We start from the raw sequence: 22643 nt of genomic DNA, 5'->3' as shown, positions 1-22643 counted from the left end.
ATATGAGGGTGCAAATTTAATTTTTTATTTGTCGATTTGTCGTGGAACGCCCCATTTGAATGGTTTGAACAACCCGCAATCAGCACAACATACCACAAGTTAAATAAAAAACTACCAAACACCGCCCAACTAATATTAATAAACATTACAGCCAAACTAATGGCCTAAATAAAAATATATCTCAAATCCTAACAGTTATCGCGGGTGATGGCGCCATGAGTTGCTATTATCCAAAACAGATGCAAATAAACATGTTTGTATGTCCTATGTATGTTTGTTTTAAAAACGTTGCAGCGGCGCTGGGAACTGCAGTCTTAGATCTGGGTATGTTTGGCATCTGCAACTCTTCATATACTCGTACACATTAACCCTATTTCGGACGGGGAGACCTTTCAGGATTTTCTTGTACAATTGCCAAACGCCGCGAGACATTCAGCTCATATTTGGTGTCTTTTCCTAAATGCTCATTGCGCACATCTCAGCAAAAAAAAAAAAAATGCCGGGTCAGGTCAGGTCAGGTAACCAGAGCGGGTTTGTTGACCCCACCTCAGAAAAGTTTGCAAACACGTCAGAGCTTGAGTTTTTCACGAAGTTATTTCCTCTCATCAAGTCTTCAAAACAGTACCTGCAGTATGTGTCGTTTGTATATCTCAGAATTTTTTATCTGTGACCTGAGGTTAGGTCAGAGTCGTGACCTTTACATTGCAAGCCTATGGAAAAGTATTGAAATGCGACCTGCACCTCGAGTAAACGAGTCAAAACCACCCAATTCTTTAAGAATTATGACGAATTATCTTATCTGTAATGATCCAGGTGCCATTTACTGACAGGGACACCGGAGAGGGTTATCTGAGCCGAGATCATGTGAGGTGATATCTACCATACATCAATGCTCACAATACTTACAATATTGACAATGCTTTTGCTTACAACACTTACAATACTTACGATGAGACCAGCAAGCACTCTGCCGTTACAGTTCTAACTTCTGTTTCGAAAAACGACTTTACACACATTCGCTGCCAGCATAACATGTATTGTTTGACAGTAACAAAATACAATTGACATCTGAACCCCAAACGGACCGCCATCCACTCAAATTTTATAACCCTGACCGGTCAGGGGGCGAATGGAGGTCATTTCCTGGGCATTACACTCAGCCCTTGCACAAAATATCTCACCTCACAGTGATCATTACAACAATAGCACCGACTTGATAGTGGATTTCAAAGTACTTGCATCAGCTCTTCCTGCTATTGCAGACGATCATCTCCTCAGGGTAATTTTGTTCGGGACATGAACGAAGATCGTTTTCGGAGTTTCATAAGTGCTACTGCAACAGCCTGGCACAAAACAGGACTTGTACGCTCTTCTCTGCACTTTGCCCTTCAGTATATCACAAAAGAATTGTTTAGAATCCATCTTACGCTTCTTTCACAGTCTTCCTTGCCACCGTAGGGCGTAGATAGATTGCTGTTGCTAGTAAGTTAACCCGCGCGGGGCTGGGGTCTCCAGCCGAACGCGCGGGGCTGGGGGGGGGGGTAAATTTTACCCCCCCCCCTGTTATCTCCCGAACTAATGGTCCGATTTGGAAAATTCAAACGCCAATCGAAAGCTCTCATCACGAACTACTAAAAACATGTACTTAATTTAAAGTTTGAGGTCAAGGTCAAGGTCAGGTCAAGGGTACAAATTGCAAGTTTCTACAGTATCGGCCTTGCACCGTAGTTGCCGAAGAATGGAGTCATGGACTGAGACTGATCGCCCAAAACGTGTTCTTAGGCTACCAAGACAATATTCGTTGCATACAATATCATTCAGAAGTCAAGGTCAAGGTCAGGTCAGGTCAGGTCAGGTCACCAAAAAACAAAATATAGAAAAGGGCATGTGCGACACATGTTTTATGGGTCATTTTACTCATAGAATGCAATAGGCACACTCAATAAGTGATATGGACCACCTCTGGATGAATTTCAGGTCGAGGTCAGGTCAAGGTCAGGTCAAGTGAGGTCAAATTTTGAAGTTGGTTGTTAAGGCCTAAAAAGGTGTCTATCTGATGCAGTTTTTCACGGCGAATCGAATGGTGCTTTTTTTGTTTCCGTACGAGGTCTAGAACTTCCAAAAAAGTCATTTTTCAAAAAATTTGTGTGTCGTGACGTCATAAAATTTTGAATAACTCCCACATTTTTGAACCGATTCTTCTAAAATTTGGTATGTAGGTGCACATAGACCACTTCTCTGACATATATTCCGGTTTTTTCGATAGACTCAAAATTTTGGATTTTATAATGATTTTCCCAAAAAATTCAGTTTTTTGTAAAAATTTAGGCCAAAATCCAAAATTTTCAAAAAACCGAGATAGCCATTTGATAGACAAAGTAAAATTACGTATAACCTTTTTTGTTACGTCTTGATTCCTTTAAAAATGAAGATGTTAGTGGCGTTTGAACTTTTGCCGTTTTTGAGGCGAAAATGGCGAACATGACGTCACTAAAACGTCAATTTCTCAAAAATTTTCCGACGGATTTCGCTCAAATTTTCAGGGAACGTGTCAAATTGATGTAAGAAAAGGTACTGAAAGTTTGGCGGCGCTGCGCGCCGCCGTTTTTGAGATATCGCAAAAATTCGCGAGGGGGGTAAAATTTACCCCCCCCCCCCAGCCCCGCGCGGGTTAAGGCACGGTAGATAGAAATTACCTCGGTTCTCAACGCCTTAAGTTATTTTTATAAAAAAGAACAAATAAATGATCAATAAGATGACAGGAATGTAAACATTTTAATCGTAAAGTAGTCCAAATATTGGAATCAGCTTTTGCTTTTCAGCATCCTCCGATTCATCATCTTTATCATCTGAAAATTCAGGGCCTATTTTAACATGTTAACTGGGGGGGCAAATGCCCCCGCACTCAACAGAATTGCCCCCCTAGTCGTCGAGATTTGCCCACTATAAAAATGGGCATAAAGGAACAGGGTGACAAACATACTACGTAACTACTGTGACTTGTTTTGCAATGGATGTCAAATGAGTCAGTCTGTAAATGACCAGTGGTGTATCTAAGGGTGGGTCATATGGGTCATGACCCCCCACCCTCTTGGGGCCCGGGGACACCACAGGCCTGCCAGGGGCACCACCGGCCTGTCAGGGGCACCACAGGCCTGTTGGGAGCACCATCAACCTAGCAAGAGCACCATAGGTCTGCCAGGGGCACCACAGACCTGCCAGGGGCCCCACCGGCCTCGCAGGGGCACCACCTTGGGCCTGTCAGGGGTACCACCACAGGCCCGCCAGGGGCACCATAGGCCTGCCAGAGGCACCATAGGCCTAGCAAGGGCGCCACGGACCTGTCAGGGGCACCAGAGGCCTAGTATGGACACCACATGCCTGGCAGGGACACCACCGGCCTCGCAGGGACTGGGACACCTTGGGCCTGTTAGTGGCACCACGTGCCTGTCGGGGACACTCCAGGCTTGTCAGGAGCACCACAGTCCTGTCAGGGCCCAGGGGCACCACCGGCCTCACGTGGACACCACCGGCCTCGCAAAGGCATCATGGGCCTGTCAGGGGCACCACGGGCCTGTCGTTGGAACTTCAGGCTTGTCAGGGGCACCACAGTTCTTTCAGATGCACCGGCGGCCTAGCACCATGGCACCATGTTTGGCCGAGGTCGCGAATCGGCGTATGTCGCCTCGCATTAGCCGCGCGTTTGCAGTCTTTTCGTGGTTTCAAACGTTCAAACATGGGATATGATGTAGCTCCCATGCATTAGGGTGGGTGTCAAGATCACCGGAAGGTCAGGTCAGATCATTTACCTTTGATGACCTCGGTTCACATTTTCGAGTTTTATATGTTTCTACTTTCTAGGCTAGTTTTTTGAGCTGAATTCGAATTAAGCAGCCATTTGACTATTTACGAAGTAGTTTTGGTGCCTTCGTAACATGTTACGAAGCTGTCAGCTGGCGGTTGCCACCTACTACGAATACCCGGCAAAACCCTTACTGGTTGACCTGACCTGACCTGACCTGGCCTAAATGCATGAAGACATCATCTATGATCATAACTAACATGATATTCGTGATCAGCACCCCGAAAAACCATAGCAGCCACTCTTTACGACGCTCTAACAGGTCCCGATTTTCCCGACTTTTGGGTCAATGACCTGACCTGGAAGGTCAACCGATGACCTAGGACCTTAAAATTGGGTATCATCGGCTTCCTTTTATCACGGGCAACACGGTCGTTTTTTCCGCGAAGCTCTAGCTCGATCAGGGGCGAAACGGCAAGGGGGAGGGTCCAACGGACCCCCCCCCCCTCTACGCTCGCTACTGGAAACACCAATACGGGCGAGGGTTAATGGATTATTAAAGACAATTTTCCAGGTTGCCCCCCCAGTCAAATTCCCTTAAAATAGGCTCTGTGAAAATTCGAGGTACATAAAATGTTTATCACGCGCTCATGTTAAGTGGGAATATAGTACACGGCAGACACATCAATTTTTGACACTGAACATTTCATCCGTAAATGTTTTAACATAATTTAAAGTTAAAAACAGCGCGAATGGCAGAGTGAAGCAAACAACATCTTTCACCCATTGATATAACATGTAATCTGTGGTGCGCCAGATGCGCCATTATTTGTCAACCGCAGAATGTGACATGTGACGTAACAGCATCAAGAGCATCTTTTTTCAAGAACTTTTCAAAACAAGTTTCCTATCTTTCTTCCCCCATTTCTCTCAGCTTATTGATTTTATGAGGCAATGGTACCTATGCACCATAAATTCTGTGAAAATAGTTTGATCATTTTCATGCATTCTTAAAAAATCGAGTTCCCAACCCCATTAGGCTCATTTGCATGGCAATTGGCCTCTGGAAGCCAGACAGTTTTTCGATGACCGACTTTGTTGAAGTATTTAAGATTGTAGGAACTAGGAAGCATTGTGGTGAAACAACAATGTGATTTCACCATTGTGAAACAACAATGGTGAAGAACACATGTGATGAAAAATACCTAAACATCTGATGCTTTGCTACAAGTTTTTCTATCATCCTTTTTTATTCCTATCATCTGGTCTCTTAGCTCATAAGGGCCCGTGACGTGTCTATCCTCAGTTCTTATCCTACCCGTCAAAATCGACATGAATTTGCTCTCATACACGAAAACTCTAGCATTGCCCGTGCCTCTCTACCGCTTCCCTCTATACCAATATCCCGTAGAACTTATCCTATCTCTGTCTATACCTCCCGATGAAACCGTGCCGTTTGTCCGTGCTCCTCTCTGTCTCTGCTGTCTATTATCTATGCTCCTCTGTCTCTGCTGTCTATCATATATGCTTCTCTGTCTCTGCTGCCTAACCCTCCCGTTGGACGTTGCATCCGTGCCGTCTGTCCGTGCGCCTCTGACGATTCAGTCTACCTTCCGTCGAACCCGTGCCGTCTATCCGTGATCCTCTCCACCGCTCCCCTCTAGTGACCCGCGGTGCCTCCATTTACCCAGACCGTCATCGGCCGCGACTCGAGTTGCCCGCTCCCGGTGTTGACAGCGTGGGAGCGGGGCGAGCGCGGCCCATTTGTGCCCGTACTAATGGCACCGGGCGTGCGCCACCCCGGTCTACCGGCAGACGGGGAGGCACCGCTCCGGTGTCGCGCCCGGCACCCCGCTCCCCTGGCGCAGATGCTGGACCGGCCTGGTTCGGGGGTTTCTTGAGCCGGAGAGGTGCTAGGCTAGCCTCGCGCGACGCGTCGTCTGGTGATCCAAGGGGGACTGCTGGCACATGTGGTGACCGACGCGATGACGGTAGAAGACAGGGGAGGGTTGAGGGGGAGCGAGCACGTCAACCCCATCCCCGATGATGGGTGATAGTCGCTAATGGAGGCTCAAATTTTCACCTGATGACCGTCTGTCTTCGGGCGTCGCCAAAGTCAGTGATTGATAGAGAGACCGGTGTCAACTGGAGCTTTTCAAGGTGTCCGTCAAACTTCGCGTGCAGCTTACAACTGAAAAATGATTTATGTAACTGATATCCTTGTAGTTAAACACATCGACTTCAACTTAACCCGCGACCTGGTGGGGGGGGGCTATTTTTGCCCCCCCCCTCCAGGCTTTTCGATATATCTCCAGAACCGCTGCGCCGAGCGTCACCAAACTTTCAGTACCCTCCCGGACATCAATTTTACACATTGTGACTAAAATTTTTCCAAAGGCTATGATAGGTTGGCCGGAAATGACGTCAGAGTGACGTCATGTTCTGCCGTTTTCGACCCAAAAAAGGGTTTTGCGGGAAGGGCTGTCAGGCCTATAGCTTTGCAAATACAGAAAAATGATAAAGACATAAAAGCTGTAGAATTGACAGGGCTACAAAACTGCTATCTCAGATTTTTGAAATTGTTGGATTTTGACCCCCAAAAATCAGAAAATAGATTTTTTGGATATAATAGTCGGAAAATCCAAAAAGTTTTTTGAATTTCGAAAAAACGGAATATATGTGATAGTCCTTACCGCCTTCCATCCACATAGGTACCAAATTTGAAATTGATACCTCTTTTTTTGGCGAAGTTATAGCGAAAAAACTGTTCAAAATTGATGACGTCAAATTTTCAAACTCAATTTTTAGCAATTCTAGACCCCGTAGCGCAAAAAAAGACCACCATTAGACTCCCCGTGACGAACTGCATCGAATCAATACCCATTTTATGCAAAACTATCAACTTTAAAATTTGACCTTTTTTGGCCCGACCTTGACCTGACCTTGACCTGATCTTCACCAGAAAGTGACCTAAGCCGTACCTGATAGTCTTATAACCAACACCATTGAGTTGGAAATGAAAAATTGGCCATAAAACATGCATCACACAACCTTAGTAAAGTTGGGTTCATGTGACCTGACCTGTGACCCTTGGTGACCTGACCTGTGACCTGATCTGGTGTTGTCAGTGACCTCTAATAGCAACATGTCTACTAGGCAACTGACGCCCTATCGCTGAGTTCTCGACAAAATGCGTTTTCCTCGGTGTTATAGCGCATTCCCTAGAAGACCCGTGAACGGTGAAACATTTCATCTTTGACCTGACCTGTGACGTCATCGGTGACCCCGAGGTCAATGAAATTTGGTTTACGTCGACAAATTTGACAGGCCTTTCGAACGCCGTTTAAATTTTGCGGATCCGTCCAGCAGTTTCGGAGATACGAGGGGGGGGGGGCAAAAATAGCCCCCCCCCCCACCAGGTCGCGTTATAAACAGACCCCACCAGGGCGCGGGTTAATAGGTTGTCTCAAAACTAATGTGAATACCTAAGATCACCAGCCGAACACTACCGCAAACATCACCAACCATCCCTGGTAAACGAATTATTGCTTCACGTCAGCAGACCGATTGGAGGGCAGCTGGAACAGTGCGGCTGGCATCACATTCACGTATTCTCCGTCGACGTTCCCCGGGCCTGGCCCTGACCAAGGGAAGCGATACTTGAAACTGACACACGGCTCATCCGCAGATGATATCATTGTCCTCGCGTGACAGCGGAACTCAGTCGGAGACCATCCACCTGTCATCGCACCCATCTCGCAACTATCCCCCTCTCCCCTCCATAGTTCGTCTCTCCGGCACGTTATTCATGCAGCAGTAGGTCCCAAGAATAGCCGCGGGCGCTGGCTCGCGCCGACCGCCGCCGCCACTGCGAGCTGTTGTCATTTCGAACTCATTAGGGCGACAGGTCGGGACGGATATTTTGCCCGTCGGCGGCGCCGTCGGTGATTAATCGGTCCCGGTAGTAACCGGAGCCTTTGTCAGCGGGACACGGGCGGCACGTGGACGGCGCCATCTTGTGACGGCTCTCTGCTAACGACCGGTGACGCTGAATGAGCCGTCACGACCGAGACACAGGCCGAGACACAGTGAGCCGTCACGACCGAGACACTGGGAATCGTCACGGGGAGACAATGAAATGTCACGGGCGAGACATAGGCCGAGACACGGCCGGGAGTGGGACACACAGGGCCGACAAAGTAGAGACACAGAACCGACACCGGCGAAACACAGCGTACCTTTTACCGTTGGGGGAGACACAGCGGACGTCACGGTCGAGACATCGCGGCAGGGCATATTTTAATAATTTTTTACTGCGTCCCAAAGTTGAGCAGGGGGCACGTGCTATGACTAAGGGCACAGGGCAAGGAACAGAGTAGGGCACTGAGGAGGGCAGAAAGTAGGGCACGGCAGGTTACAGGGCATGGCACAGGACATTTTAGAGGGAAGGGTACAGGTCAGGGCACTCAGCAGGCAGGTCAGGGAACCGGACAGGGCACAGGACAGGGACGCAGGGTCAAATCAACAGGGTCTACGTCCCAAGGCGTAGGCTGCGTCCCAAAATGGGACGTAGTAAGTGCCTTAAAATATGCCCTGCATCGCGGACGTCAAAGGCTCAAAGGGTCAAAAACGTTCAAAGGCTCGCTGTAGCTACACCAACTGAACGACCGCTTTGAAACTTTCAGCGATTGATAAGAGTAACAGAATGTATAAAATGCGTATCTCGAAATTTTGATATCTGTGACCTAAGGGCAGAACAATTTAGCGACCTCCCCATAGTCAATAGGAGAAAAAGTGAAATGCGTCACTTTTGAATGAATACCATTTAAAAACTCTCAAACATCTGTTTATGGGTACACGTACACTGAATCGGAAAATTGTACCCTTGACCCCTTTATGTGCCCCTGAGGTCATTTCAGTTCATGAAAGTTCACCAACATATTTTTATTATAACTTTTGATAGAGACGTGCTAGAGTGGAGAAACACGTCTGAGATGTGTTCAGCTCCACGATACGGATCGACTGATATGCAACATGACCCTTTCCGGTCAGGTCATAGCCCTGACCTGAGGTCAAATTTTCCAAATAGCCTTTCAAGGTCAACTAATAGTTCCTTCGACGCATCTCGACGAGATGAACACGATGCTGGCAATCGTGGCTCTTTTGGGTAAAAAGAAATTACCGAAAAACTGTTTTCGGGATAACCTATAACACATAAATACTTTTAGTTTTTTGCCCTCTGGAGGCTAAACCGTTGACCTGAGGTCACGCCCGAGAACATTTCTCAGAAAGGCCTGTGGGAGAGCTATTGAACGCGCTTTTTTGCGGCACTGTAGCTCTATTGGTTACCAAGTTATGTGTCGGGTGTTTCGAAAATTGTTGAGATAGTCAAAATTCGACCTATGATGACCACTGGTGATCTGGCCTTTGACCTGACCTCAAAATGGCCCAGGTAATTCAGTAATTATTGTTGTCGCTCTTTTAAATGCCGCTTACCGTGTGTCGCTATGTGGGCCAGGAGCCGAGGTAGACGGGGGGGGGGGGTAAAAACGCCCCCCTCCCCGCAGCATGACACGACGGCGCGGGTTAATTGGACTTAACCCTATTAGTGGCAGGCTCCTGGCTACCCCTATTAGTGGCAGGGGGGGGGGCTGTTTACGACCCCCCCTTGATATCTCGAGATCTAACGGGCTGATTTTCAAAATTCAAACGGCATTCGATTTCGCTCAACGAGATCTACATTTCTAAAAAAAAAATTAAAAAATGTCAATAGGGGGGTAGAGGGGGGGGGGGTAAAAACGGGCAAATTGCAGATACATTTTAGACTGTTTATCACGGCCAGGTTTCTGAACCAATCTTAACGCAACTTTTGCCGATCGATAGAGCATGAACCAGGAATTCATATGGATCCTAAAAAAATGCATTTTCAAAAATCATAGGCGGATACAGATCATTGAGATTGGGGGTACGCAAAAAGTAGAGTAAATAAGGTTTTTGTTGGTACTGTTTCTAAAATTGGTGGCAATGGTCTTGTTATGTTACAATTTTCTTATGAGAGAACGACTAAAATTGTATTGGTCATGCATAGGCGGTGTCAGGGCACCTATGTTGGGAGGTAAAAAATAACCCCCCTTTTTGGACGCCTGGATCCGCCTATTATAGCAAAAACGTGTCAAAAGAGGATGCACAATAACTTTGTATATGTTATCACATGATACCTTTCATTCACTGTTCGTAAAACTGGTGCAGCATCGTGATCTTCGCCCAAATGACTCGCTTCACGAATAGGACCCCCCAATTCCCAGTGCTCTGGAGCCGCCCCTGGTAAAGTTATGAACTTGAAATTTTCAGGGAATGTGCCCAATTTAGTTTTAGGAAAGTCAGAAAATTTCAGCATCGTAGCTTCAGCGGTTTCGGAGATATTCCCGAAAAACCTGAGGGGTGGATAAAAACAACCCCCTGCCACTAATAGGGCTAAGCTTCGCAAAAGAACGAACGTGGTGTTACGAGACTCAGCGATTAGCACTCAATACATTTTCACAGTGCGCAATAGGTACATACATATAGCTGTGCGCCTATAGCGTGCGCCAAATGACATCACCCTCCAACCGTTCCCCTATCGCCGGCGATGTTTTGACGCGTTCCGTTCGGTTTCTCGGCTCGTCGCTGTTGTGACGAGAGGTGACAACTGTTTGTCTGCGACGCGTTCGTACGGGGATCAGCCATCCGAAGGACCCACTCGTCCCCCGTCCGCCCCGGGCTGGCGCGATGGCACGGGTCCCGACCTCGTGACCTGTCATCCGGTAGCGGAGGGAGGGGGAGGGGTAGCGCCCGCTCCCGCCGCCATCCGTCACCCCTCTCCCCTGGACAGGAGGGGGGGGGCTCGTTAGTTGAGACACGTGTACTCATTGGTGGACACCCGAGCCCGGTCGGCAGCCGGGGTTTGGCCGGTTCGTCGGACGCTGCGCCGGGTGACAGCGAGGCAAAGGGGCGGGAATACGATCAGGGTGCCAGCTCAGCACGAGTCTGATTGATGCATGAATACCGAATGATAACTCAATATGGACGATAATGTAATCCTTTCGGAGCATTGTCAAGTCAGATATGAGAATGTTGAGACAAATACGTTTCAAATCATGCATTGTATCTATTTTTAATCTATTTGCGTAACATTAAACTGTTCATATAGTGTCATTTACTCGCATATCACACAAATGCATGGACTAAATCTGTTCAATGAGCGTTTCATTCAATATCTGCTCTCGTTCCTCTTCTCTTCTCTGGTGTGTCGGTCCAGTCACGCCTAGAAGCAAGTCTTGCGCAATGCACTCTGCTAAATCCCGTATTCTGACCGTGCTCATTTTCCTGTCTGTGGCCGTGTCAGAAGATCTGTCCGTCCAGTGTCGCCCTCACTCGGGCTGCTCGCCGTCTCCCGGCTCCGTGTCTCCGTCTCCCGCCTCCTGCTCGCCCTCCCCCGTCTCCGGCTCCTCTCCCGTCTCGTCCCGCTCTCCGTCTCGCAGCTCCATGGTCAGATCCTGCGGCGGCTCGCCGTCTGCCGCCTCCAGCTCCGTCTCGTCGCCGCCGACCTGGTCGGCCTCCGGGTCCGGCTCGGCGCCCTCCTCGGCGCCCTCGGGAGCTCCGGCGGCCTCCTCGCCGGCAGCCGTGCCCTCACCGTCGGCTACCTGACCGCCCTCTGGTGGCGCGTCCCCACCGCCCTCTGCCGGAGACTCGGCGGGAGGTGGCGGCGGCGGCGGAGGCGGCTTCTCGGGAGGCAGCACCGCCGAGCCGATACTGACGTGGCTGGCCACCCTCTCCAGCTCGAGCAGACTGTGCTGGATCCGGTTGATAGCAGCGTCTCCAGCCAACACTCTGTGAACGCACAGTCAACGAGCGGTCAGATTCCAGCGTCCAAACGACCGAGCTGATGACCGTACCCTGTGAGATAGTCCTTTCCCGGTACTTACAAGCAGGGTTTCGGAGTCGGAGTCGGAGTCGGAGTCGGAGTCGGAGTCGCCCGGAGTCGTGGCAAGCAGCCAGGAGTCGGAGTCGGAGTCGGAGTCGGTCAAGCTGCCTCGACTCCGACTCCGGAAAATAACTAGAATCTGTGATAGCACTTTTCAGTTGTTTTTTTTTACCAGTTGCCCGCGGTAGAATTCGCTTCCGGCGATGAAAATTGCACTCATCTTGTTTTTGTTCTAAATGACAAAAATTGGATCAAACAAGTTTCAAGTTATATCATAATTTAGAAGTCGTATTTTGCCAGCATGCCTGTTATAACTTCCACTTTCTGAAGTATTTGACGAGTCAGACAACTGTATTTTTATTTTTTTCGTTTATGTTCCGAAAAGTATCAACACATAGGAATGACCGACATGATGGCGATGCTCGTGTTCGTGATACGGCCGCCTCTCGCGCTTCTCGGCGGGTTTCCGCGCTGGCCGCGACCTCTTGTGGATTCAGCTGCGTCTACGTGGGAGAAATGGTGACTGCACTAGGGTGACCCGCGTGCTCCGCAACGCGAAAAGGGGTATTTTCGATCGGCGGGTGTTCGGTTGTTCTTGTGTCGGTTGGGTTATCTATCCATTTCGGTCGATTGCTTTTTGACGGCTAAACGTTTTGGTTTGTGGAAAAAATATCCACCGCATCGAGGTGCCCGTGTCTGATAAGCATGCTTTCCACTTCAGAATCTGTCAAATGTGCTTTATAATTGAGGTGCGTAGTTTTAAGACAAATGAAAGGCGTAGATAATTTTCGCTAAAAATCGTTTTGCAGAGGTTTAAAACATTTATATTTTAAAGAATACTGTTGCTTGTCATGCAAACGTGATGATTGGATCTTGGAGAGAATTGAATGCTCTTTCTAATGATAGCATTTTCAATTGTCAAGCGTATCAGGTTAAGCAGCAAATCCCGTGTATCTTTTTAGTGGCACATTGTGGACAAATACCATTTTAATTCAGCGATTTTTCCACACTGTTTTTGATCAATTAGCTGTCCACAATTTTTCCATGAGAGGCGGTACATTTCTCTTGGCAATTGACGTTGTTTCAACTCTCTCAGTCTGATGGTCACGGGAAAATAAAATAAAATCCAAAATACGTCTAAAATGGCACTTTTTGAAATGAAATTGCCCTCACACTTGCACGTGGCGCGTGCCACCCCTGCACCGCACACTATTCGATTGCCCGTTCGATTCTCTACACGATGCTGTTTTCCCCGTGCCGATCGGGCGCACGGCTACCGAGATATTGCACGGGGAACGGACCCGTGTCGGGCAAATTTAGCCATTTTCGCCCGTTTTTGCCAGCCGATTTATACATGTAAAGTCTATGACGCGAATTTGCACTTTTTGGGCACGCGCCACGCGCTCGCTATCGATCCGATCGAGCCGAGACCGCTCAAAGGCACGTTGTCCATCCTTGTTCTATAACTTGCGCAAATTTCAGCGCGGTAGGTGCAACGGTGTGACCTGTAACCCGCGCTACGTAGCACCATGTCGCGACCTTCGTAATAGACAGAAACTACGCCTTCCTCAAATAGTAATATAGATGAAGGAAACCGGAGAGTAGGAGCGTTTTCCCCGTGCACGTAGACCTAGCACGTGGCGTCATATCACGCAAAATTTTGGCGGCCGCCATTAGTGCCATTCGTATCAGACCCGGAGTCGAAGTCGGAGTCGGAGTCGGAGTCGGTCAGGAGCCCGGAGTCGGAGTCGGAGTCGGAGTCGGAACAGCGCTACCACGACTCCGAAACCCTGCTTACAAGGATAAAATATAAAAGCAAAGTATGTGACCTATGTGTCCAATGTGCCCAGTGTCTAATAATTTGCCAGATCCTCCGATGTGACCTCCCTCTGAAGTGAGCTCTGACCAATCGAATCACCAGTGTGACTTGCCCAATGGCCTACCGACCTTCCAATGTGACCTGTCTATTGATCTATCGAGCCTCACGTCTGACCCTTTACTAACCTATCAGCTCTCCAGACGGGCACCAGGGTAGCCGGCGGCTCCTCGTCCTCAGTGCTGCGGGGCGGTTCGTCTTCATCTACCGGTTGCTGGCGCACCGTGTACACCCCCTCCTGCACCAGGCTGTCTCCGAACACGTAGCAGCCGGGGCCGTCCGGCAGGTCGTCCTTCCACTGACCCTCGTACCGGTGGTCCTGGTGCACTAGCGCCCCCTAGAGGATAACCGGGGAGAGGTGGTATGGTCACATTTCGTAGGACACTGGCTGGTCGTCTTTCAATTGACCCTCGCACCGGTGGTCCTGGTGCACTAGCGCCCCCTGACGACAGCCCGGACAGAGGAGTAATTAATGGTTACATTTCGTAGGACAGGGGCAGGGAATCCGATCGGTGGTTAAGGCAATACGAACGTTTCGACCAGCACTGTGTTCTTAAAAGCGCGTATGGTCGGTGTGTTACCATTTGCCACAGTTAGAAAAAGGCATAAAAGGCAGAATAAACGCACACGAACCAATTACCAATATTTCATTGTTACATTAGGTAAATTGCTTAGCTCTGCACGCTCCAGGTCTACTCGGTGAGCACCGCCCAATATATGCCTCAGCCGTTTTATAATGCATCCGTGGCGTCCTCAGTTCGCACCCGAGTGAGCCCCGCCCCGTTCACCATGCAGCGATGGCAGTTGCTCAGCCAGAGACCTTGCCGTGTCGACGGTCGTTCTCCCACTCGCCGACGTATTTGCAGTTGAGGGCAGGGTAGAAGCAGATGCCTATGCCCTGCCGCATGTCGTCGTGCCATTCACCCACGTACTTGTTGCCGTTGGCAAAGTAGTAGGTACCCTGGCCGGTCCGCATGTCATCCTCCCAGTAGCCTGCACGGCAGAACCATGGGATTGTTTTCCGTACCACAGGCTGCAGTAAACGGCGAGTAAATTTGGACTCATTGAAACTGCATCGTGGTTGAAACTTCACAATTCGTTCCTAAAAGACAAAAGTCATATCACGCAGAATAGAAGGGACAAATTCTGTACTTAATGATAACTTAAAACACTTGACAGATAATGACAAAATAGCTGGTTTTGCATCAGCAATGAAGTTCAAACCATATAACAAACGTTAAGTTTGATCTAATAGCTTTAAAACCTCCACTCTTGTGCAGAGAAAAAGCTTTGGGAAGCGATTCGCTTTGAAGAGAAGAACATGGGGGAAGAGAACGTCCGTGGATAAATTTCACTTCTCACAAAGTTTGATCAAAGTTTCGCACGCCTCCGCACTTTTTGCGAAGTTTCTACAACTGTCAGTTCAAGCTGTGTGTCGAACGAAGGATTTATTGAGCCACGACTGCAAGTAAAAAGTAAAACGAGTGGTCAGCGATTCCTGACGCGACGCGAGCTGGGAAGGAATGAAGAGATGAACAATAATTATTTCGTCTTGGGTTGACAGTACTTAATTTGAAACTCCTTAGAGTGAATGAAAATGAAAAATAACACGACAGCATAAAAAAAGGCATCGATGATATATAAGATCTCACCCTCGTACTTGGTGCCGTCAGGATAGACGAACACCCCTCGGCCGTGCTTCTTGCCGTCTTGCCACTCTCCCGTATAGCGGCTGCCGTTCTTCTTGAACCGGTAGTGACCTCTGCCGTGTCTCTTTCCCTCTCGGTAGAAGCCGCGGTAGATGTCGCCGTTCGGCAGATGCGCCACGCCGTAACCGTGCCGCTGTTTGGCCTCATTCCTCTCCCCTTCATAGGTCTGTCAGGAGTAGGGCTTGTCGAATATCTGCGTACGTTTGTTTTGTTGATTGTTTTGTTGATAAGCTTAACATGGACTTTAGAAGGAAATCGATGATGGATAGTGATGTAAGAATTAAACTCAACCGACCGATCATAAGATATTTATCACAATCATATCCATTAAGCTTATGTCTATTTATGTCCACTGAGATGAACAATGGAAATCCATCTAGGTCACGCTGGCTGATCACTCATGCATTGTCCCCATTATTTCAATTGTTCAAGCTAGAGAATGGTACATGTATGCTCACATAAAAGTTCAGGCAGGCATACCTACTCATTTCAATCTAATCTTATAGTAATATGCTTGTAAAAAAAAAAAAAACGAGAAAGAAAAACAAGCAGGTATACGATGTGTCTTTTGGACTTTTTGAAAGGAACTTTGTTTTACCTTTAGGTATAGGTAGGTATCAGACTTCAGGAAATTAATGCGTCCATATTTATTTTACGTTTCAGACGTTGACACTGTAATTGAAAAAGTACCTACCTACATCTACGAGCTAAACGTAAATAAAGGAAATGTATCCTCTCTGACATGGGTCACACACTAATGATTTATGCATTAATAAGAAAAAGCTGAAGTGCAAGAAGTCGACTTACTCCAATGGTATTTTGCTCCTCTTCTTCTCCTTCCGATGAGTCAGACATCTTGTAAGTTATCTATCCACGTAAGCTTAATGAAATGTACCCGTCTGGGTGCTATTTAAATAGTTTTTTCTTCAATAGTTCTTTTTTAGCAAAATGAATAATGAAGCGAACTCCAAAATTGTGTCTCTTTCTGTCTCTGATTGTCTACCAGTTTTGAGTGTATCACGCGCCTCATATTTTTCGGGACTGAAAACCGGGAGAAATGTCAAAAAACGAGATGCAAACATTTTAAAAAATCCATTAAAATGGTGCCATGTTCCCACGACTGATACCTTCTCAGTACCCACTTTATTGCGGTGATAAAATGTTTTTACATTTTATGTTTTCGCTTTCTATGCGCTCATTTTTAGTGAAAATGTAAGGCTGGGAGGAGCCCCATTGCATTATGATTGAACCGACAAATGAATTGAATGGAGAAATGATTGGAAATGAAAGCGTATGTGGGTGAATTGATAAAAAGCACTGCATTTTCAACATAGATGCCTAAATTATTTCACCATTACAGGAACACGAACAGTTTCTCGACCGTATCATATTCCCAGTTTTTGACAAGTAAACGATGGAAAATTATTTCGCTTATTTTTAATGATAAAACAGAAATAAAGCCAATCAGCATGACCTAAAATTTGACTCATTACCTCACTTAAAACTGCCAAGTACTATCAGCTAAGTTTACAGTATACCAACGGGCTTTTCATTGAAAAACCTAGGGTGCGCTACTGTTTGAAGTAATAATTGTGCTCCAGTTGGTGCATTTCTAGGTCATACATTCATAGACATTACACATAAATATGCGGCTCTGGTCACTTTGTTTTCATGATGGTGCAATTAATTTCCGCTTGTACTCTTTTTTCAGTCATACGTGTTCTCAAGTGGTTTAAGCGCAACAGGCGACTGCGTTATTCGCAAAGTTTCCTTGCGGATATCGTGCATCTTATCCCGGCAGTTGCTGGGGTATTTCGCCACACACCGTTTGCTGAGGGGGGGGGGTGTTAAACGCCCCCAGCCGATAACTCGAGAACCAATAGGCGCAGCGAAACGCACGAGGCGGCAAACGAAAGAACGCGACGAGACGCTTCAGATGAGTACTTTAAAGTTGAATTTTGAGGTCACAGATCGGGTCAAGGTCAGGTCAAACACCTGTAATCGGGCTTTCAGTAGCATGGACTTCAGGACTTCGTAATGGGCGCCTTTCGTCATAAACTCTGTCAAAACGGTGCACAATCCATCATATAAGGCCTACAAGAGTGTCAGATCCATGTAGGGGTCAGTCAAGCATAGGTCAGGGTCAAGGTCAGGTCAACCGGGTAGGCACATATCCCCGAAAATCAAAACTGATATTCGCAGCCTGTGACACATGTTTTATGGGTAATTTGGGGCGTAGAACACGATAGTGACATTCATTTTATCATATGTGTACGTGTTTGGCTCAAAAAGTTCAATTTAAGAAATGCGTGTATCATGGTCGTGAAGTTGTCACGAGAAATTGCCAAGATTCAGTTCAAGATTTTGGAAAATGCGGAACGATAATCAATAATCGAAGATAGCCATTTGATTGTTCATGGTATTGGCAGTCTAATGGCGTTTACGGCATGTCTGTATGTTTATTCTGTGATTTTATATGATTTTTTGAACATATGCCGTTTTTGATCGAAAACTCAGAAATCATGACGTCACTAAAACCTCGATATCTCAAAAAAATTTCCGACCGATTTTTTAAAAACTTTGTCACAATAAACTTCAATCAATTCCCTACAGGTACCCAAAATTTGGATGCTATGGCCCAGCGAAAAAAGTGGGGGCGTTTAACGCCCCCCCCCCCCCAGCAACTCGCGGGTTATGACTCGATAGGAGAGGTCTCGAGACTAAAAACAACCGTCCATATACCTATTGTAAAAGCAGCTAAATTTAGGTAGCCACTAGCGAGGGAGGGCTATACTAAGCCTGTGAAAACCGTGCACAGTTCAAATAATTACATTTAACAAAAAAAAACTGTCCGCTTGGGAATAATTCGCATCGGTGATCCATGTGCGGGCTAGTCGAGAGTCGGGTCTGTAATGTCATTCGCAGCAAGCAGTGCCTGTCCGGTGCCTGAGCTCGCAATCAAAAATATATTATTTTATGAATAAAGTATTTTCTTCTTTCTTGTGACTTGGGGCTGTACAATGTACAAGCACCGTTTATTTAACTCCTCGGCTTGCAGAGGACCTCTTACAAGCTGCCTTGGCGTGACAAAGTAGTTGCGAGGCTTAAACTATGCGTAAGTGACGCCCCTACAGGCGCGGCTGCGACGCCTCGTCCCTCAGACTCTAAACCGCACCCCGACAGCCCCCGACGGTCAATTAACTGCGGCGAACCAAGTCGCCAATGGGCGCTATTCATCAGCGGCGGCTCGGCGCCGGGTCTGCCACCTGTCGGCGGGCGGCGGAAGCTGGTCGTCGGCGCGGACGGAGCTCGTTCGCGCCGCTCCCGTCGGAGACGGCAGCTCGACAGAGGCGGACGGTGCCCGCGGCGCGGCGACACGTGACACCGACCGAACACCTGCTGCACTTCCGACAAGGTAAGGCGCCCCTCGACAATCCACCGATCCCCGCTGTGGGTACCGTGAATCGGTCAGAGGGGACTGACACAGCTGCGGTCCTCGACCTAGGCCAACGCGCTGAGGTCAGGCACTGAATATTCTAGGCGGATAGCCGCCCACCAGTTGCAGCGCTTTGTTGTTGAACGCTGTCATTCATCGTTATGAGGAGCTATTTTTCATGCATTTATTGTCATTTTATGTCATGAATAGGGTTGGTTAAATATGGTTTACCGAATAAGTAACCGTATCATTTATGCTTTTTATTTATGTATACCACTCGTAACTTATTTTAGCGGCTCTGTGTCATGTGTCAGCCTGTGTCCGTCGGTCGGACCGTGTCAGCGTTGGTGGATGCTCACCAGACCGAGTCCCGGGCTGGCCGCCCGGCGGCAGTAGCCTCTGCACGCTATACTGTATATCATGATGGCATTACCTACTAATGTGATGGATTACATTACCGTTTGCTATTAGAGCGCGGTAACTGGCGCAATGACTGGGGCTCATTGCCTATCGGGGATCTTAGCCAGGCTGATGTACACAATTTCTGGTGATCCAGCTGTAGTAATGCCAAAAGTCCAGTACACTCAGATGCCTCTATTCACACCCGTACCCGCTCGTGTCCCGGAGCGCACTGCCCGGCTTCACCACATTAGCCTAGATCATACCTCTGTACACGTCATATCACGTCATATCACGTCATTCTGAACCCTAGACAAAGGCTGATCAATTTCTCCCTCCGCCGACTCACCGGCGCCATAAGACCCTGGCTCGCAATACGACGCGCACCATCATCGCTCGAACCACGCAATGACTAAGACACAGACTACACCTCACCCTGATCCTCAAGATCATCACTTCCGCTGCTGCTGTTTAACGCATCAATCGGCACCACGTGGCCGAAGAAGTCAGGCGGCCGCCGATTACGCTGACCTCGGCGCACCACCCTTTCGCCGCTGTCGCTCTCAGACCGGCCGCACTCACCACCCGCATCATCAGCCTCCTCCACCGGGCGCCCCGGCGCGCCATCGCCCTCATAACCGAATGTCATGACGACCGGGGACCCGGCACGGTCCTCCTCCGCTTCCTGTGGGCCCCCGCTGCCCCGGTCGAGGGTCCGAGGGCCTGCTGCTAGTCCCCCGGTGTCACCGCAGTGGCGGAGGTCTCTGATGTGCCAAGGCACGCCGCCCACTTCAACCACCTGCGGCGACACCACGCCAGACACCGTTCCTCGAACCGACCGCTCGGTGCAGCGGGTGCCCGGCCGCCTCACCCACACGGCGTCCCCCACCTGGAAGTCACCCTCCCGCCGGGCTGGCGGCCGTCCTATCACGGCCTCCTCGGACGCTCCGGCGGTAGCTCTTTGTCTCACGGCGTCCCTCACAGGGTAGCGGTAGATGCCGTTGGCGGGCGCCTCAGCCGCCGTCCCGCCGTCACGGGGCGTGATATTGTACAGGTGCACGGCCTCTCCGATGCCACACTTCTTCCGCGCCGCGATCACTTTGACACTGCGGTGGTTCCGCTCCACGATGGAGTTCCCGCTGGGGCGATGCACTGCGCGGAAACGCAGCAGCACTCCCCAGCGGGCAGCGAAAGCGGCGAACTGACGACTGCGGAAAGCGGTGTCGTTGTCCGCCAGAAGCTCAGCCGGTGCGCCTCGCTCCGCGAACACTTGTTCGAGTTCACTCGTGACTGTCGCCGCGTCCGACCGCCGCAGCAGCCTCCACACACAAAACCGTGACGGGCCACAGTCTATCACCGACAAGTAGGACTGACCACCGTAGTGCGTGACATCGATGGCCAGCCGGTCCCACGTCCCCTCCACAGCCAGCGACCCGTGCCTCCAGGTCACCGGCGCCGGGTCAACCGCGCGGCAGACGTCACAGGCCGTCACCACTTCCCTGACCACTTTCCGGGAAATCGACGATGACACATCCCGACGCGCGAAATACAGCGTTCGTCGGACACCCGGGTGACCCGCCCTGACATGTACGTCAGTGACGGCCTGTCGGAAGTCCACGGTAACGGCGCCGCCGCCGTCTCCCACTTCCGATCCAACCACTGCCGCTGCTGCCACTGGCTGTCCATCGCTCGGCCGCTGGTCCGCTGGCTGCGAGTCCTGACGCAACCACAGGGACGGCACTCGGGTCAGCGTGTCCGAACGGTTCTGAGACGAGCGGACTAGAGACACGGTGAGAGAAATGCCCAGCTCTGCGACCAGCTGCCTGATGACGTCGACCCGCCGGCGGATAAGCATCTCTCCATGTGCCTTGGTTCGCAGTCTCGCGCGCCCGCTCAGAGCGTCGCTGACCCACCGGTGAACAGTGGCGGAGTCCGTCTTCAGCTCGATGGTCTTCATGTCCCACGCCAGGGCCAGGTTGATGCCCCGCACGGCGGCGTCGAGCTCCGCCATGTTGATGTGGGTGGCCTCGTCCCGGCGGAGCCAGCACGCGTCCTCGATGACGTCACCTCCCTCGCTCTCCAGCACGACGCCGGCGGCTATCGAGCTAGCGTCCGTCCACAGTACGGCGCGGTGCCCAGTCACGCACCACTGCCCACGGGCCGGGTCCTCGCTCGCCAGTCGCTCAGCCACGTGCTTCAGCTGTTCCCGCAGGGCCGCGTCGTGTGTGACGTCATCCCACCCGCGTGTGAGAGAGTTGACACGACGCTTCAGCCACGCTGTCGCTGGTCTCAGCCAACCGCAGACCGGCAGGTGCGCCACGATACGACCACACCATGAAAACACGGAGCGCCGCGTCATTGCCGCGGGCGGTGAGCCGACTGGGTTGTCACGCCTCCAGGCCAGCCCACCCCCGACTGGCTCCACACGCAGTCCCAGCAGCCGCGCTCCGTCCGCAGCCCGCTCCGGCGGCTTACACTGGAGCCCATAGCTCGCGAAGTGGGCGATCACGCGCTCCGCGCTCACCACGTCCTCATTGACGCACAGATCGTCGACGTACGGTATGACGGCGCCCTGCATCACTGGGTCCTGTTGCAGCACCGTCCGCACCACCGCCTTCATGATGAGAGGCGCGACGTTGAGCCCGAATCCGACACGGGTAAGAGCGTACCTTTGGCCATCAATCACGACTGTCTGAAACGGCCACAGCCGACGATCGGTCCTGAGCTGCAAGTACGCCCTCTTCAGGTCGACGACGGCGACGTTGGCCCCGTGCCGCCGCCATTTCCTCAGCGTGTCGGCACATACGTCAGCGTCGGCCGTGTGTGCCTCCACATGGCTGTTGAGCTCGCGGCAGTCTAAGACTGGTCGTACTTTAGTCTTGTTCTGCTGTTCAACAGCCATGAGAGGGATCAGCCCACGCGGCGGCCCGTCCACCGTCTCGTCGTACGGCTCCAGCCAGCCGTTGTCGATCCATGTACGGAGTTCAGCATCAAACTCCTGCCGTGCCTCGGCCGGCACGCCGTACTGGGGGACACCGTTCCTCAGGCACCCTGGCTCCGCCCCGTTCCGCCACTTCCACGCCACCGTCCAGTGTTGACTTTTCGCGTCATAAGTGACCGTGAAGTCTCGCTCTTCCACGGTCAACGCCGGGGGCGTCACGGCGCTGCATCGCGGCGGCACCCCTCCCGGGCCCGGCACGGCCACGTCGGGCCTCTCGCTGGCACCGAACACCACATCGTCCGCCGCCCGCACTGTCACCCCGCCCAGCGCCGCGATGCCGGTCATCCCCACCAGCATATCCACGCCCAGTGGTTTGTCCGGCACTACCACGGCGCTGAGCGTCACCGCGGGCCCGCCGCTCTTCAGCTGAACCGCCACCTCCGTTACTCCGCTGCTTGGCAGCCGGGACCCGTTGACGGCCATTACAGTCACGCCGCACCGTCTCCAGCTCGCGCAG

General features: G+C 50.3%; 3 protein-coding genes across 3 annotated transcripts in view; 1 reads left to right on the top strand and 2 right to left on the bottom strand.

The window, feature by feature from the left end:
* Window positions 1-10929: 10929 nt before the first annotated feature.
* LOC122364002 (radial spoke head 1 homolog) lies at window positions 10930-16763 on the bottom strand. The gene is made up of 5 exons (XM_043333937.1): window positions 16158-16763; window positions 15294-15516; window positions 14462-14634; window positions 13770-13978; window positions 10930-11671 (listed from the first exon to the last, which is right to left on the bottom strand). Exons 1-5 carry the CDS (start codon window positions 16203-16205, stop codon window positions 11212-11214), a joined length of 1113 nt encoding a protein of 370 aa, XP_043189872.1. The 5' UTR covers window positions 16206-16763; the 3' UTR covers window positions 10930-11211.
* A 1889-nt stretch (window positions 16764-18652) lies between these two features.
* LOC122364008 (excitatory amino acid transporter 1-like) overlaps window positions 18653-22643 on the top strand; it is a 30288-nt gene continuing 26297 nt past the window's right edge. The window contains exon 1 of the mRNA XM_043333962.1: window positions 18653-18765. The gene's annotated coding sequence lies outside the window, so the exon portion shown is untranslated. The remainder of the gene's footprint in view (window positions 18766-22643) is intronic.
* On the bottom strand, window positions 19610-22609 carry LOC122364760. Its single transcript, XM_043335475.1, has one exon. It carries the CDS (start codon window positions 22607-22609, stop codon window positions 19610-19612), a length of 3000 nt encoding a protein of 999 aa, XP_043191410.1.

Source organism: Amphibalanus amphitrite, unplaced genomic scaffold (genome assembly GCF_019059575.1).
Source record: "Amphibalanus amphitrite isolate SeventyFive unplaced genomic scaffold, NRLGWU_Aamphi_draft 000027F_arrow, whole genome shotgun sequence".
NCBI classification, from domain to species: domain Eukaryota; kingdom Metazoa; phylum Arthropoda; class Thecostraca; order Balanomorpha; family Balanidae; genus Amphibalanus; species Amphibalanus amphitrite.
Note: the sequence above shows the minus strand (reverse complement) of the source record. Positions and strands in the feature narration are given on the sequence as shown.